Genomic DNA, 19392 nt, shown 5'->3' with positions numbered 1-19392 from the left:
AAAACTGTGAGTTCTAATAAGCAGAATGTCAGACTTGGTGACAAACCTGTTCACCACTTAAACACAGATCCAATCGTCCATTGATACTTTACAACCTTTCGTGGATGGGATTCACATTAAAAAAATCCTTACTCGCGACGATGAACTCGGTCCAGGTCGTTCAAGTATGAAATCGATGATATGGGGATGTTTTCTACAAACTGTATGGATAGTAAAAAAAAGTCCAATTTCTACAAGATGGAAAGAAAGTGTTTCAAATGTAACCATGCCGACAGGGATTAAGGATTAATTTATATTGGTAATAAAAAAATTGTAACAATATCATTTGATTAGTTTAATCACCTACACCGTTATGAAGCACTACTGATATTCATAATTTCAAACAATGATGTCGCAATCGCTACAAACTTCGAAAACTTTATTACTGTGGGCAAATGAATGAGTAAATAAACCCAATAGCAATTTTTCTCAAATTTACGTCACACGAAATCTTGTAGATACACATCTCTTTAGAGTAATAAAACTTGCTAAACACAGTAATATGGTACGTTAAGGATTTCTGAAATATCAGCATTTCGTTTAAATCTGTTGACTTCACGAGTGACACTAAAGTAGCTCTGTTGCATTAGTTCGCTACCTTGTAAGGTATCACAGGAAGTCTTTTAATATCGTTTACTGGCGTGACCTTGAGCTACGACATCGTAGTTGACCGTTAGTAGAAATAATGTAATGGACTTGAGAATCGCACTGTGTAGTACTGACATAGAGGTTATTATATCGTCCTCCTTGCTGGGAACTCCTTCGTCTCTGGTGATCGTCACATGTAGGAGCAATTTGCTAAAAATAAAGTTCCATATGCCATCACAGCAGTTCTTTATGCGGAAAGAAAGCAGTGCACGGTTCTAAGCCAACCTTTGCTCTTTCGGGCGAAAGCTTGTTGTTGTTCGATTTTTATGACTTCTACTTTTATATGGCTTCTTAGGAACCCTGCAGCAATTGTATCAGACGTGCGATGGGTTACCATGGTGCTGTAAGACTTCTGATGTTCATAATAACAAACATTTGTCAAAATGAAGGGTAAAAAAATAAAATAATAAAAAAATGACATCGATTTTATCCATTGGTGTGTGTGGTGTGTATATTACATCTAAGTCATTCCTGTTTAGGAATGACTTAGATGGCAAGCACCCACAGAAATCCTGTATTATTATTATTATTATTATTATTATTATTATTTGCATGCTAAATGTTTGTTTGATTATTCTTTTCTTGATGCTCAGAAATAGTTGGTAAACAATTTGTCCTTTTACGTATTATATAATACACATTTTTTACGACTTTCTTTCTTTTTAAGGTCAATGAATACCCAATGTTTCTGAAGAGTCCGGAGAGGGAGAACACGCAGCACATCAAAGTGTGCCACAGGGGATGCATTCGTAAAGGTGACCGAAGACGAAACCGTCCATTTTCGCCGCTGGACGAAGTTTCATCCATGATCAGCGAGAGGTCGGAGTCAAGGGCTACTTCCTTCCCTGAGTCATGCGCATCCGCTACTTTTTCGGAGGCAGTGTCGATATGTTCCGATCCTGGAATAGCGGAGAATGCCGAACCAGAAACGAAACAACGAAACTGGAGGAAGTTTTTGCCTTCTTTACCTTGGCCGAGGAACAAAAATGTCCGTTGTCCATTAACAAGTTTCAATTCAGAAACAGAAGTGTCTGACGGGATGAGGAGATCGATATCCGCGGAAGATGGAGCTTTACCGAATGGCTTTGTTCGCACATCGTTCTGCAGTCCGCTACCCGAAGACGATGACTGCGAGCAGGGAAAGCCGACAAGGAAACAGTATTTCTCCAAATTGTGGCCCTTCAATCGACACAAAGTGGTGAAGATAGGAAGAGTTTTAACTCCTGATCCAGTCATTTGCAGATCGCCTTCGGTTGAGCCGGTGTCGCCTTCGCAAGGAAGATCTAGTCCGGTATCGTTTCTCACAGTAGACAGTACGATGTCATGGTTGTCTTTCTCTAGGTAAGAATAGGAAGATAATTTCTCCCGCTCTGTGTGTGTGTGTGTGTGTGTGTGTGTGTGTGTGTGTGTGTGTGTGTGTGTGTGTGTGTGTGTGTGTGTGTGTGTGTGTGTGTGTGTGTGTGTGTGTGTGTGTGTGTGTGTGTGTGTGTGTGTGTGTGTGTTAAGAATTGTATTATGATGACACCGTCAACTTGGAAATCAAGATCACAGAGGGTGCCAATTAAAACTGTAGGACAGGAAAGCTCAATTTAGTAATCAGTCTATTGTTTTTCTTTCCTTTTGCTCCTTACTGCACACATGACCATTCTTATTTTAAGGTTATCGAGATGCCTTGTTGACCAAAGTAAATAACTAAAAATTCGGTTAATTTTATTTAGTCAGTTCTCCTTCCTCTCCTTCTACTAGGAATCGAAATTAAGCTACACACGTACTTTACAATTCCATTTCGTGTACCTTTACGATTTGAATTTACATTTCATTATCCTCCAAGTTCGGAAGGTTGAGTTCTCTATATGGGAATTAGCTAAATACAACTTTCCTTTCCTCAGTATCAAGAAATGTCTATCAGTTTCGAGTGCTCCCTGTCTAGCCTTCAAGTTATGAGGGATAAAAAAAAATCAGTTTCTGGAGACAAAATCTTTGCACCATTGTGTTTAAGGGCGGCTTATACGTTCTTTTCAACGAGCTTTCTAGCTAAAGAATATCGCTTCTATCAATTGAACTTATTCATTTGTATTTAATTAGCAGGAAAAATCTTTGTTCTCATCCCCTACTCATTGGGATTTCTTTATCTGCAATACAGTAACATTAATATGTTTCGAATTATAAGTTGAAAATTTTTAATTCATTTATTTTCATGGCAGAATTACATTTGTGATAATGATTTCAATTCATTGACTGCTACTGTGGGGCGAACCTACATAAGGGCTTTTCATCTAAAGATGAATTAGCCAAATTTATATGGAGCTTTTCCTTCTGTAAAATAGAAATTTTACAGTAAAATATAGAAAATCAATGATCACGCTCAATTAAGATAGCTGACCACAGAGCTAAATTTAGTTACTTAGGAATCGGCCAAGGCAAAAGGCAAATTTGATCATTTCATTTTTTAAAAAAAATTCTGATTATGCAAGTAATCGCTTTCTTTTCTTTTCTTTTTTTTTCTTTCTTTCTTTTTTTTTTTTTTTTTTTTTTGTCATTTAATTTATTTTCCCAACAGCAACTTTACATAATGGCTAATCTTTTTTGTCATATATTTTCACTAACTCGATATGGGAAGACAAAAAAACATTCAACTATCTCATTAAGATATATGCGTAAAATGAGGTGTGAATCACGCGATATGAAAAGTTAATTAACTTTCACGCAAGCATATATTTCATTAAGCATTACTAACTGTTGAATCTACTCCGTTAAGCAAGAAATTCTAAAATTCTGCATATGCAAAATGAAAGGAAATAAACCAGTTTTTTTTCCCCAGCAAATAGGTACTTGCTTCTTGTCCTTTCTCTCATTCATTTTAATGCGTGTTCCGAAATAAGATTTTTGATGATTTATGTGCGGTTAGCCTAGTGGCTGTGCGCTTCACAACCATATGCCTAGGGAAGGAGTGTCCTAGGTTCGATTCCCGTCGGTGACGTGAGGAGATGAAGGATCTTCCTCAGCCATTGCCAAGTTAGCCGATCTTGGGCGTGGATAGTAGGGTTTTTTCCCCCTCAGTTAATCCTGGGGTTTTTCATCCCCCAAAACAGGCAAACCGACCTTGAGAATTCAACACTACGGACATAGGATACATCGGGGCATAGGACTGACCACCTTATCCTGTGAATGGTTTGAGGTCCGATGATTAATAAACCCTCGACACCGCAAGGTAAAAGAGGGTATAAAGAAAATGAGATGAGATGAGAGAGATGATTTATGTTATAGGTTGCAGATAAAGCATCATATTCACGTTAGTCGAATAAAATTATTTTATATTAGTATATTATTTATGTCGATTTAATGAGGAATTCTTTTTTTTTTTTTTTTTGCACTTATCAAGATGGTAAAATCAAGTGTATGTTTCTGATATCGGCAACAGAATATCGTTAGTAAATGATGTTACCTCTATATATAAACTGAACATTTTGTTCAGGCTTTCATAGATAAAAAACAAATGTTTCATTTGGGAACATATTTCGACATCACAGTGACAATTTATCTGAGAGCTCATTATTATCAAAATTAACAAAATCTTCAGCACGTTTGTTATAGCTCCACTAGCTTTTTCTTCAATGAGTGATTGATCTGGAGAAATAGATGATCAATGACCATGAGAAAGATTGAATGTGACTACATGTGTTTCAACCTATATATAATTATGATGACTGATGAGGTATGCTCTTCCACAGGAGGAAAGAAATAGAGACGGATATCCTCTGTATCTGTAAAAATCCTTGTAAAAATACCAAATCTCCTGGAATTATTGTATGAAATTGAATAAAGTGAACGCCTGAAACAAGCTACTCAGTGAATGAATTTTTAACTTAAGTCGTCTTTACAGATTGCTAGAAGAGATGATGTAAACATTTTCTCATTCATATTTGTTGTTCTGTGCACTTCCAGGCGACCCTGCATCACTCCGGATGCATATCTGAAAGCTAGACCAGAGACCGCGCCACCGTTGGACAAATCTCTCCTTAGTGACGATGATGTCATTGCTGGTTTACTGCAACTTTCCTCTCCACAGCAAGATGTGGACAATCTCCATCCTCGATCTCACACTGTGCTAGGTAACTATGGAGACCGAAAATTACTGAAGAGGGCTGATTATTTCAGGAGCATCTCAGATGGACTGGATAGGTGAGTAACGAGTTTTATCTTAAGAAAGAAAAAAAAACTGTATAATTTCTTACATATTTTAATTTAAGCTAGGAAGAAATGCATAAATAAAAAGAGATGGACAACTCAGTGTAGAATCCTGAATGGAAGCCATTCTATTACTGAGGCCCTCCCAGCTCAGTCGGTATCAACGATACCCAATGTTCGAATCCCGGCTAGGAAGCATTACTCAGCATTCGACATCATTTCTACATAATTTCACGTTGCATTTCCGATTCATTTGTCAAATCTCAGTCATTCATTTCTCTCTCTCTCTCTCTCTCCTTTCTTTCTGCTCAGTATCTTCAACCATCATCGCTACATTCCATCATGCTCACATAACGTCACCAATATATATTCAAGTCTGTACCAAAATTTGTACCTTGCGTGCATATGTTACAAAGATAGCCTCCATAGCTCAGTCGGTATAGACGAAGTCCTTTGGTCGGAAAGGCCTGGGCTCGATTCCCGTTCATGACGTGAGGAACTTTTATCTGGTCTCTTTCCACTAAAGGTGAGTTAGCCACCGGTATACGGTGGTGGAGAGTTTGTTCCAGAAAACTCGAGTTTTTCGTCACTCAGAACAGGCAAACCGACTCCGTGAACACACACACACACACACGCTTCTTCTACAGACACTAATACCTCTCCCCCCTAACGTCAGGCTTCGCGACAAGTCGGTTGGGTCGCGTAAAGTCGCATCATGTAAGAAGGCTTACCCAAATAGATGGGATCAAGCACAAGAGGAAGAAGTGCATATATTACTAAGACTGAATCGCGGTACTATAAATAAACTGAACATAAGTGGAAGCGACCAGTACTAATGTTTATATGATGCTAACTTCCACTACTACACTAAATATATGGAAAGCTTGGTCTTGAATTTATGTTGCTGGTTAAGAAGAAATAAAATAATTAATGCCTTGAGTTAAATCAAGTTTGGGTAGGTCCTTAATATTTAATCTACAGGGTGATCAAAATTAAAGTATCGTTGTTTAAGGCATTGTGGAGCGCCATCCAGTGATTTAAATGCTGCGAAACTGTGCATCATGCGAAAGCGATATCTGAGGGAAAAAAAAAAAAAAAAGTTGCTCCAAAATTCACCTACGGGAGGGGGGGGGTAAACACCAAATGTATGGAATTTGCATATCACTCAACTCAGCAGGTTCCAGGAGGGCTTAAAAGATGGACACGGGATTTTTCCTTTTATTCTGGTTGTTACTACCATCCGCAGCGATGGCACTAGCCTTGCCCATACTGAAAGCTGATTACTGGATTGGAGTTTGGAGTGAAACCATTTCCCCCATTTAATGGAAGTTAGATATTTCGTCGATGAGGGAGGGGGGGAATAATAATCTGGCGATTCACGCATTCTGCTGTTATTCAGTAAGTTCAAGTTCATCATCACAGACAGTGCCGCGCCGTGGGTAGGAGGCGCCCTTGTGCAAAACTTTTTCAGCGTCCCCGGTTGAAATAAGTTTCCACGAAAAATTTTTGCGAAAAATTTTACTTTGTTAAAAGTACAAAACAGTTTATAATCATACACAATAGTAGAACATTGTAATCACTAAAATTCATTAATAAGAAATTTTTAATAATAAAAATTTTCAATATATATATATATATCGGTCTTTCGCCAAAGCAATTGGCCGTAATTTCTGCCAAACACTATTCCCACCCCTATCACACCCCGACGGCTCTACTACATCATCATCCACAAAAAAAGCCAATCTTCTGGCCTCATACTTTGCTTCAAATGCATGCATAACTGGCAATGATAAATGTCCCCCAACCATTCCAGACACCCAACATACAATGCCCCCCATATCCTTTTGCCAGGATGAGATCAGAAAAATACTGTTCAAATTAGACACAAAAAAGTATCCTGGCCCCGATGGCATTCCCCCAATTGTTCTGAAAGTTTGCGCTGCAGAACTAACCCCTATCCTATCTCACCTATATATAATCTCCTACTCCACTGGAATCTATCCCACAAACTGGAAATTGGCCTATGTTCAGCCCATCCCCAAGAAGGGTGACAAGTCACTGCCATCCAATTACCGTCCTATTTCGCTTACCTCAGTCCTGTCGAAGGTAATGGAAAAAATCATCAATTCCCAACTGCTACACAATTTTGAAGACACTCACCAAATAAATGACTACCAGTATGGATTCCGCCACTGCCGATCAACAGGAGATCTACTCAAATACGTCACTCATCTCTGGACGAAGGCTATGGAGAGGTTTGGCGAATCTCAAGTGGTTGCACTAGATATCTCCAAAGCCTTTGACCGGGTCTGGCACAAAGGCCTACTAGGCAAACTACCATCATTCCGTCTGACTCAGGGCTTCTGTAGGTGGATCGCCAGTTTTCTGTCTGGACGCACACTCTGTGTGATGGTGGACAGCTTCCTATCCTCTCACCACTCAATTAATGCTGGGGTCCCACAAGGTTCTGTCCTCTTACCAACCCTCTTCCTGCTATATATAAATGACCTACTGCAATTGACCTCCAACTCAATACACAGTTTTACAGACGACAGCACACTACACTCTTCTCTTGCATTTGATAAGCCTTATCCTACACAACTCACCTCAACCTACAGAACATCAACCACCGCGACCCTCAACTCCGATCTCCAAGCCATCCTCCAATGGGATTCAGATAACCTCATAAATTTCAATGCCAATAAAACCCATTTCTGTACTATTTCTCATAAAAAATAACCATTTTTTCCCAATATCCTTTTTAATGATACCCAACTCTCCAGACAGTTTGAGATCTCACTCCTTGGAATCACCCTCACATCAAACCTCTCCTGGCATAAACATATCTCAAACACTGTATCCTCGGCCTCAAAAATAACTAGGATTTCTCTTTCACACAGAAAGAGAAATCCTATGGTCTCTGCAGTATGTATATTCTACAAATATTTCCATGGGAAATGCTCATCGGAAATATCACCAGTAATTCCTCCGCTCAGTACTAAACTCATTGGAACACGTACAGCTGCTGCACAACATCCCTTCACAGCTCACCTAGAAACAAACAGAACAGTTTCTTTTCCTCTTCCTTCATCCCTGCAACTGCTGCACTGTGGAACAGTCTCCCAACTGCTGTGTTTCCCAAGGAATACAATTTAAAGTCATTCAAATCAAATGTAAACAAATTCCTCCTCTCCCAACCCACCACTCATACGCGGTACTAATGTATTATAATACTATAGTACACCCAACCTCCTGTCTATGAGCTCAACATAATATATATATATATATATATATATATATATTAGGATAACCAAGCAATTTTATATGCTTGGTTATTTTAGCTCCTAATCCCAAGTATGCAAACAATTAAGTTTGCGCCTGAAACAAAGTTCAAGTCTAAAGATGGTACAACACCAGGGCAGCTCATTGTAAAGGTGGTTAAAGCTTTGATCACTATTCTTAGTATTTTCCCATAATGTAAAGCACATCTCACTAGAAGATGTATACTGCAATGCATTATGGGTGGGGTCACTACCCAGACCGGTTTCGACCTTTTTTGAGGTCTCCTCAGTGAGTAGCTAGACCCTAAATACCAAGGTTTTAGTAATACAAAGCCTTATCAACTTTACCTATATAAGTTGCAACAAGGTGTATTAAGTTTTAATAAAAATCTCTGGAGGAGATATTGATGGGAATAAATTTTTAACTTGGGTATATTGTATATTAGGATAACCAAGCAATTTTATATGCTTGGTTATTTTAGCTCCTAATCCCAAGTATACAAACAATTAAGTTTGCGCCTGAAACAAAGTTCAAGTCTAAAGATGGTACAACACCAGGGCAGCTCATTGTAAAGGTGGTTAAAGCTTTGATCACTATTCTTAGTATTTTCCCATAATGTAAAGCACATCTCACTAGAAGATGTATACTGCAATGCATTATGGGTGGGGTCACTACCCAGACCGGTTTCGACCTTTTTTGAGGTCTCCTCAGTGAGTAGCTAGACCCTAAATACCAAGGTTTTAGTAATACAAAGCCTTATCAACTTTACCTATATAAGTTGCAACAAGGTGTATTAAGTTTTAATAAAAATCTCTGGAGGAGATATTGATGGGAATAAATTTTTAACTTGGGTATATTGTATATTAGGATAACCAAGCAATTTTATATGCTTGGTTATTTTAGCTCCTAATCCCAAGTATGCAAACAATTAAGTTTGCACCTGAAACAAAGTTCAAGTCTAAAGATGGTACAACACCAGGGCAGCTCATTGTAAAGGTGGTTAAAGCTTTGATCACTATTCTTAGTATTTTCCCATAATGTAAAGCACATCTCACTAGAAGATGTATACTGCAATGCATTATGGGTGGTTCACTACCCAGACCGGTTTCGACCTTTTTTGAGGTCTCCTCAGTGAGTAGCTAGACCCTAAATACCAAGGTTTTAGTAATACAAAGCCTTATCAACTTTACCTATATAAGTTGCAACAAGGTGTATTAAGTTTTAATAAAAATCTCTGGAGGAGATATTGATGGGAATAAATTTTTAACTTGGGTATATTGTATATTAGGATAACCAAGCAATTTTATATGCTTGGTTATTTTAGCTCCTAATCCCAAGTATGCAAACAATTAAGTTTGCGCCTGAAACAAAGTTCAAGTCTAAAGATGGTACAACACCAGGGCAGCTCATTGTAAAGGTGGTTAAAGCTTTGATCACTATTCTTAGTATTTTCCCATAATGTAAAGCACATCTCACTAGAAGATGTATACTGCAATGCATTATGGGTGGGGTCACTACCCAGACCGGTTTCGACCTTTTTTGAGGTCTCCTCAGTGAGTAGCTAGACCCTAAATACCAAGGTTTTAGTAATACAAAGCCTTATCAACTTTACCTATATAAGTTGCAACAAGGTGTATTAAGTTTTAATAAAAATCTCTGGAGGAGATATTGATGGGAATAAATTTTTAACTTGGGTATATTGTATATTAGGATAACCAAGCAATTTTATATGCTTGGTTATTTTAGCTCCTAATCCCAAGTATGCAAACAATTAAGTTTGCGCCTGAAACAAAGTTCAAGTCTAAAGATGGTACAACACCAGGGCAGCTCATTGTAAAGGTGGTTAAAGCTTTGATCACTATTCTTAGTATTTTCCCATAATGTAAAGCACATCTCACTAGAAGATGTATACTGCAATGCATTATGGGTGGGGTCACTACCCAGACCGGTTTCGACCTTTTTTGAGGTCTCCTCAGTGAGTAGCTAGACCCTAAATACCAATACCAAGGTTTTAGTAATACAAAGCCTTATCAACTTTACCTATATAAGTTGCAACAAGGTGTATTAAGTTTTAATAAAAATCTCTGGAGGAGATATTGATGGGAATAAATTTTTAACTTGGGTATATTGTATATTAGGATAACCAAGCAATTTTATATGCTTGGTTATTTTAGCTCCTAATCCCAAGTATGCAAACAATTAAGTTTGCGCCTGAAACAAAGTTCAAGTCTAAAGATGGTACAACACCAGGGCAGCTCATTGTAAAGGTGGTTAAAGCTTTGATCACTATTCTTAGTATTTTCCCATAATGTAAAGCACATCTCACTAGAAGATGTATACTGCAATGCATTATGGGTGGGGTCACTACCCAGACCGGTTTCGACCTTTTTTGAGGTCTCCTCAGTGAGTAGCTAGACCCTAAATACCAAGGTTTTAGTAATACAAAGCCTTATCAACTTTACCTATACAAGTTGCAACAAGGTGTATTAAGTTTTAATAAAAATCTCTGGAGGAGATATTGATGGGAATAAATTTTTAACTTGGGTATATTGTATATTAGGATAACCAAGCAATTTTATATGCTTGGTTATTTTAGCTCCTAATCCCAAGTATGCAAACAATTAAGTTTGCGCCTGAAACAAAGTTCAAGTCTAAAGATGGTACAACACCAGGGCAGCTCATTGTAAAGGTGGTTAAAGCTTTGATCACTATTCTTAGTATTTTCCCATAATTTAAAGCACATCTCACTAGAAGATGTATACTGCAATGCATTATGGGTGGGGTCACTACCCAGACCGGTTTCGACCTTTTTTGAGGTCTCCTCAGTGAGTAGCTAGACCCTAAATACCAAGGTTTTAGTAATACAAAGCCTTATCAACTTTACCTATATAAGTTGCAACAAGGTGTATTAAGTTTTAATAAAAATCTCTGGAGGAGATATTGATGGGAATAAATTTTTAATTTTTAACCTTTACAATGAGCTGCCCTGGTGTTGTACCATCTTTAGACTTGAACTTTGTTTCAGGCGCAAACTTAATTGTTTGCATACTTGGGATTAGGAGCTAAAATAACCAAGCATATAAAATTGCTTGGTTATCCTAATATACAATATACCCAAGTTAAAAATTTATTCCCATCAATATCTCCTCCAGAGATTTTTATTAAAACTTAATACACCTTGTTGCAACTTATATAGGTAAAGTTGATAAGGCTTTGTATTACTAAAACCTTGGTATATTTAGGGTCTAGCTACTCACTGAGGAGACCTCAAAAAAGGTCGAAACCGGTCTGGGTAGTGACCCCACCCATAATGCATTGCAGTATACATCTTCTAGTGAGATGTGCTTTACATTATGGGAAAATACTAAGAATAGTGATCAAAGCTTTAACCACCTTTACAATGAGCTGCCCTGGTGTTGTACCATCTTTAGACTTGAACTTTGTTTCAGGCGCAAACTTAATTGTTTGCATACTTGGGATTAGGAGCTAAAATAACCAAGCATATAAAATTGCTTGGTTATCCTAATATACAATATACCCAAGTTAAAAATTTATTCCCATCAATATCTCCTCCAGAGATTTTTATTAAAACTTAATACACCTTGTTGCAACTTATATAGGTAAAGTTGATAAGGCTTTGTATTACTAAAACCTTGGTATTTAGGGTCTAGCTACTCACTGAGGAGACCTCAAAAAAGGTCGAAACCGGTCTGGGTAGTGACCCCACCCATAATGCATTGCAGTATACATCTTCTAGTGAGATGTGCTTTACATTATGGGAAAATACTAAGAATAGTGATCAAAGCTTTAACCACCTTTACAATGAGCTGCCCTGGTGTTGTACCATCTTTAGACTTGAGCTTTGTTTCAGGCGCAAACTTAATTGTTTGCATACTTGGGATTAGGAGCTAAAATAACCAAGCATATAAAATTGCTTGGTTATCCTAATATACAATATACCCAAGTTAAAAATTTATTCCCATCAATATCTCCTCCAGAGATTTTTATTAAAACTTAATACACCTTGTTGCAACTTATATAGGTAAAGTTGATAAGGCTTTGTATTACTAAAACCTTGGTATTTAGGGTCTAGCTACTCACTGAGGAGACCTCAAAAAAGGTCGAAACCGGTCTGGGTAGTGAACCACCCATAATGCATTGCAGTATACATCTTCTAGTGAGATGTGCTTTACATTATGGGAAAATACTAAGAATAGTGATCAAAGCTTTAACCACCTTTACAATGAGCTGCCCTGGTGTTGTACCATCTTTAGACTTGAACTTTGTTTCAGGTGCAAACTTAATTGTTTGCATACTTGGGATTAGGAGCTAAAATAACCAAGCATATAAAATTGCTTGGTTATCCTAATATACAATATACCCAAGTTAAAAATTTATTCCCATCAATATCTCCTCCAGAGATTTTTATTAAAACTTAATACACCTTGTTGCAACTTATATAGGTAAAGTTGATAAGGCTTTGTATTACTAAAACCTTGGTATTTAGGGTCTAGCTACTCACTGAGGAGACCTCAAAAAAGGTCGAAACCGGTCTGGGTAGTGACCCCACCCATAATGCATTGCAGTATACATCTTCTAGTGAGATGTGCTTTACATTATGGGAAAATACTAAGAATAGTGATCAAAGCTTTAACCACCTTTACAATGAGCTGCCCTGGTGTTGTACCATCTTTAGACTTGAACTTTGTTTCAGGCGCAAACTTAATTGTTTGCATACTTGGGATTAGGAGCTAAAATAACCAAGCATATAAAATTGCTTGGTTATCCTAATATACAATATACCCAAGTTAAAAATTTATTCCCATCAATATCTCCTCCAGAGATTTTTATTAAAACTTAATACACCTTGTTGCAACTTATATAGGTAAAGTTGATAAGGCTTTGTATTACTAAAACCTTGGTATTTAGGGTCTAGCTACTCACTGAGGAGACCTCAAAAAAGGTCGAAACCGGTCTGGGTAGTGACCCCACCCATAATGCATTGCAGTATACATCTTCTAGTGAGATGTGCTTTACATTATGGGAAAATACTAAGAATAGTGATCAAAGCTTTAACCACCTTTACAATGAGCTGCCCTGGTGTTGTACCATCTTTAGACTTGAACTTTGTTTCAGGCGCAAACTTAATTGTTTGCATACTTGGGATTAGGAGCTAAAATAACCAAGCATATAAAATTGCTTGGTTATCCTAATATACAATATACCCAAGTTAAAAATTTATTCCCATCAATATCTCCTCCAGAGATTTTTATTAAAACTTAATACACCTTGTTGCAACTTATATAGGTAAAGTTGATAAGGCTTTGTATTACTAAAACCTTGGTATTTAGGGTCTAGCTACTCACTGAGGAGACCTCAAAAAAGGTCGAAACCGGTCTGGGTAGTGACCCCACCCATAATGCATTGCAGTATACATCTTCTAGTGAGATGTGCTTTACATTATGGGAAAATACTAAGAATAGTGATCAAAGCTTTAACCACCTTTACAATGAGCTGCCCTGGTGTTGTACCATCTTTAGACTTGAACTTTGTTTCAGGCGCAAACTTAATTGTTTGCATACTTGGGATTAGGAGCTAAAATAACCAAGCATATAAAATTGCTTGGTTATCCTAATATACAATATACCCAAGTTAAAAATTTATTCCCATCAATATCTCCTCCAGAGATTTTTATTAAAACTTAATACACCTTGTTGCAACTTATATAGGTAAAGTTGATAAGGCTTTGTATTACTAAAACCTTGGTATTTAGGGTCTAGCTACTCACTGAGGAGACCTCAAAAAAGGTCGAAACCGGTCTGGGTAGTGACCCCACCCATAATGCATTGCAGTATACATCTTCTAGTGAGATGTGCTTTACATTATGGGAAAATACTAAGAATAGTGATCAAAGCTTTAACCACCTTTACAATGAGCTGCCCTGGTGTTGTACCATCTTTAGACTTGAACTTTGTTTCAGGCGCAAACTTAATTGTTTGCATACTTGGGATTAGGAGCTAAAATAACCAAGCATATAAAATTGCTTGGTTATCCTAATATACAATATACCCAAGTTAAAAATTTATTCCCATCAATATCTCCTCCAGAGATTTTTATTAAAACTTAATACACCTTGTTGCAACTTATATAGGTAAAGTTGATAAGGCTTTGTATTACTAAAACCTTGGTATTTAGGGTCTAGCTACTCACTGAGGAGACCTCAAAAAAGGTCGAAACCGGTCTGGGTAGTGACCCCACCCATAATGCATTGCAGTATACATCTTCTAGTGAGATGTGCTTTACATTATGGGAAAATACTAAGAATAGTGATCAAAGCTTTAACCACCTTTACAATGAGCTGCCCTGGTGTTGTACCATCTTTAGACTTGAACTTTGTTTCAGGCGCAAACTTAATTGTTTGCATACTTGGGATTAGGAGCTAAAATAACCAAGCATATAAAATTGCTTGGTTATCCTAATATACAATATACCCAAGTTAAAAATTTATTCCCATCAATATCTCCTCCAGAGATTTTTATTAAAACTTAATACACCTTGTTGCAACTTATATAGGTAAAGTTGATAAGGCTTTGTATTACTAAAACCTTGGTATTTAGGGTCTAGCTACTCACTGAGGAGACCTCAAAAAAGGTCGAAACCGGTCTGGGTAGTGACCCCACCCATAATGCATTGCAGTATACATCTTCTAGTGAGATGTGCTTTACATTATGGGAAAATACTAAGAATAGTGATCAAAGCTTTAACCACCTTTACAATGAGCTGCCCTGGTGTTGTACCATCTTTAGACTTGAACTTTGTTTCAGGCGCAAACTTAATTGTTTGCATACTTGGGATTAGGAGCTAAAATAACCAAGCATATAAAATTGCTTGGTTATCCTAATATACAATATACCCAAGTTAAAAATTTATTCCCATCAATATCTCCTCCAGAGATTTTTATTAAAACTTAATACACCTTGTTGCAACTTATATAGGTAAAGTTGATAAGGCTTTGTATTACTAAAACCTTGGTATTTAGGGTCTAGCTACTCACTGAGGAGACCTCAAAAAAGGTCGAAACCGGTCTGGGTAGTGACCCCACCCATAATGCATTGCAGTATACATCTTCTAGTGAGATGTGCTTTACATTATGGGAAAATACTAAGAATAGTGATCAAAGCTTTAACCACCTTTACAATGAGCTGCCCTGGTGTTGTACCATCTTTAGACTTGAACTTTGTTTCAGGCGCAAACTTAATTGTTTGCATACTTGGGATTAGGAGCTAAAATAACCAAGCATATAAAATTGCTTGGTTATCCTAATATACAATATACCCAAGTTAAAAATTTATTCCCATCAATATCTCCTCCAGAGATTTTTATTAAAACTTAATACACCTTGTTGCAACTTATATAGGTAAAGTTGATAAGGCTTTGTATTACTAAAACCTTGGTATTTAGGGTCTAGCTACTCACTGAGGAGACCTCAAAAAAGGTCGAAACCGGTCTGGGTAGTGACCCCACCCATAATGCATTGCAGTATACATCTTCTAGTGAGATGTGCTTTACATTATGGGAAAATACTAAGAATAGTGATCAAAGCTTTAACCACCTTTACAATGAGCTGCCCTGGTGTTGTACCATCTTTAGACTTGAACTTTGTTTCAGGCGCAAACTTAATTGTTTGCATACTTGGGATTAGGAGCTAAAATAACCAAGCATATAAAATTGCTTGGTTATCCTAATATACAATATACCCAAGTTAAAAATTTATTCCCATCAATATCTCCTCCAGAGATTTTTATTAAAACTTAATACACCTTGTTGCAACTTATATAGGTAAAGTTGATAAGGCTTTGTATTACTAAAACCTTGGTATTTAGGGTCTAGCTACTCACTGAGGAGACCTCAAAAAAGGTCGAAACCGGTCTGGGTAGTGACCCCACCCATAATGCATTGCAGTATACATCTTCTAGTGAGATGTGCTTTACATTATGGGAAAATACTAAGAATAGTGATCAAAGCTTTAACCACCTTTACAATGAGCTGCCCTGGTGTTGTACCATCTTTAGACTTGAACTTTGTTTCAGGCGCAAACTTAATTGTTTGCATACTTGGGATTAGGAGCTAAAATAACCAAGCATATAAAATTGCTTGGTTATCCTAATATACAATATACCCAAGTTAAAAATTTATTCCCATCAATATCTCCTCCAGAGATTTTTATTAAAACTTAATACACCTTGTTGCAACTTATATAGGTAAAGTTGATAAGGCTTTGTATTACTAAAACCTTGGTATTTAGGGTCTAGCTACTCACTGAGGAGACCTCAAAAAAGGTCGAAACCGGTCTGGGTAGTGACCCCACCCATAATGCATTGCAGTATACATCTTCTAGTGAGATGTGCTTTACATTATGGGAAAATACTAAGAATAGTGATCAAAGCTTTAACCACCTTTACAATGAGCTGCCCTGGTGTTGTACCATCTTTAGACTTGAACTTTGTTTCAGGCGCAAACTTAATTGTTTGCATACTTGGGATTAGGAGCTAAAATAACCAAGCATATAAAATTGCTTGGTTATCCTAATATACAATATACCCAAGTTAAAAATTTATTCCCATCAATATCTCCTCCAGAGATTTTTATTAAAACTTAATACACCTTGTTGCAACTTATATAGGTAAAGTTGATAAGGCTTTGTATTACTAAAACCTTGGTATTTAGGGTCTAGCTACTCACTGAGGAGACCTCAAAAAAGGTCGAAACCGGTCTGGGTAGTGACCCCACCCATAATGCATTGCAGTATACATCTTCTAGTGAGATGTGCTTTACATTATGGGAAAATACTAAGAATAGTGATCAAAGCTTTAACCACCTTTACAATGAGCTGCCCTGGTGTTGTACCATCTTTAGACTTGAACTTTGTTTCAGGCGCAAACTTAATTGTTTGCATACTTGGGATTAGGAGCTAAAATAACCAAGCATATAAAATTGCTTGGTTATCCTAATATACAATATACCCAAGTTAAAAATTTATTCCCATATATATATATATATATATATTAGGATAAATGTAGATTTATTTTACATATTTATCTGTCTTGCTTTAGCCGCCACAAAATTTTTAATAATATTTTTAATGTCTAATGAATCCATAATATTATTTTTAATTGATATAATTGATAAATCCATTAGATGCTCTCCAGACATTGTTGATCGCAAATAATTTTTTATTAGTTTCAGTTTCGAAAAACTTCTTTCCCATGATGCTACGGATATTTGTAATGTTAAATAAATACGCATTACAATCGCAGTATTCGGAAACGTGTCGGTTAATTTATTTTCGTATATATAATTTAAACATCCTGAGGAGTCGACTCTTTTTTAATAAAACATCGCAAAGTTTTTAATTCCTCAAATAAAGTCACACCATCAATATCACGATTGTCACTCAGTTTTATGTGCAAATCTTTACGATGTTTCATTAAATCTTCATCGCTCCAATCTTTTAATTTGCTAATGTCTCTTATAACTTTAAAGTCCTCACTATGTTGTGTTAAGGGTATGAATCTTTCCGTGATTGAAGTTATTGTCGTGACTAAAATCGCTAAGAAAAAAATTATTTTAAAATTTTGTTTAGGATCATGCGTTGTCTCCTTTGATGCTTCGTAACCGAACATTTTCTTTTTATTTTGCGAATGTCTCGAAAAATAGGATTAGTATTAAGATCGTTTGCTACTTATTTTGCAGTTCTAATAATATTTTCAAAATATTGGTCTGTTCGGCGAGTATTTAATTCTTGTATAACATAATCAAGATTTTCTGTAATTTTTCCTATATGAAATGTCGGATTCTGCATTATTTTGCTTGCAACATTTAAGAGACTTAAGATCTTAAGAATAAGAAATAAGCCCTAAAATTTGTCGAGCAATGTCACTGTTCAGTCACAATCACACATCCACAAAGGGCAAAGCACACCTAAAGAATGAATTCACTGTCTTAAACTAATAATTTCCACTAAAAATATAATAAACAATCGAGAATATGTATATAATTTTCGCTGAGTCGATGCTTACTCTGTGAAATAAAATCTCTGGTAATATTGATAACGTTTCACTTCAAACAAATTATAATAAAACCGGTGATGTACTAAGTTAAAATTATTGTTAGATTAAGAATTCATAATAATTTGACTGATTTTAATTTTTTTTTATTGCATTAACTATAATTTGTAATTGTATAATTTATATAGTACGATATGATTCGAGAATAAGAAAATTTATATATATATTTTTTATTATTTCCCGTGGTGAAATGGCGCCCCTCATCTTCAAGCGCCCTTGTGCGGGGCACAATCTGCACAACCGCACGGCGCGGCCCTGATCACAGATCTGTCCATCATCGCTGTTTTGACGTCATTGTCGATGAAGGGAATCTCTCTCAAATGTTACTTCACTTTTGAAAAGAGATTGAAGTTAGACTGGAGTCAATTAAGTGTGCCTAAATTTACACCACCTAGCAAACGACTTCGCTTTACAAGAAACAGGATTAACTTATAGAAATCATAAATCGCTTTTTTTTCCCCCGGTAAACAATGAAAGTGTCCTCTCAACAGAGGAAGATCTAGACTGGCTTTAAGAGGAATGAAAGAAAATTCATTTTTTACTAATAACATTCATCTCATTTTTTATTATTATTATCAACATCAATTCCTGATATGTACATTCGAGGAATGTACAGGTTACACTGACAGTACTACATGATAAAGTTTACATTATTACTAATCAGCAATTTTCCTTCAAATTAATATATTACTTGTCAGCTTTCCAATATTGTCGCATCTAACATCTCGGTCTTCTAAAAACTTCTGATTGAATAAATCTAAATCAAAGCCATCTTCACATGAAACACCTGTTTTGCTAGACCTTTTTTCTCCCATTTTGATTAAGTGATCATAATCTCTTAGATTAAGATTCTGGGACTGATGCTATCCGTTCAGGCCCATAATTTCTCAGTACCCTCATATCCAGTGGCGTAGCTAGGGGGTGGGGGGAGCGGTCAGTCCCGGGCGGCACTTTTCAAGTGAGACACAATTTTATTTTTTCGACGATTCTTTTATTTATGTTAACTTAGTAATTTTTATTACTTAATTAATGATTAGTTTTTAACAACTATACTTACAACTAAAATAAACATAAACATAGTGTTTTAGTTTATTTCCCTATACGTCGT

The 19392-nt window shown here is 36.5% G+C and overlaps 1 protein-coding gene across 4 annotated transcripts in view; it reads left to right on the top strand.

Moving 5' to 3' along the window:
- LOC150109845 (uncharacterized protein C12orf56-like) overlaps window positions 1-19392 on the top strand; it is a 231367-nt gene that overhangs the window by 45674 nt on the left and 166301 nt on the right. For 3 of the 4 annotated variants that reach the window (XM_090415354.1, XM_090415353.1, XM_090415355.1), the window contains 2 exons: window positions 1355-2028; window positions 4633-4869. In XM_090415354.1, the coding sequence (XP_090271480.1) occupies window positions 1355-2028; window positions 4633-4869 (911 nt within the window). Of the gene's footprint in view, window positions 1-1010; window positions 1078-1354; window positions 2029-4632; window positions 4870-19392 lie in introns of those variants that run through there. The other variant, XM_090415357.1, reaches the window with a different exon arrangement.

This window comes from Typopeltis vanoorti, chromosome 1, assembly GCF_054136105.1.
Source record: "Typopeltis vanoorti isolate ZY-2024b chromosome 1, IOZ_Tvanoo_1.0, whole genome shotgun sequence".
Classification (NCBI taxonomy): domain Eukaryota; kingdom Metazoa; phylum Arthropoda; class Arachnida; order Uropygi; family Thelyphonidae; genus Typopeltis; species Typopeltis vanoorti.
Note: the sequence above shows the minus strand (reverse complement) of the source record. Positions and strands in the feature narration are given on the sequence as shown.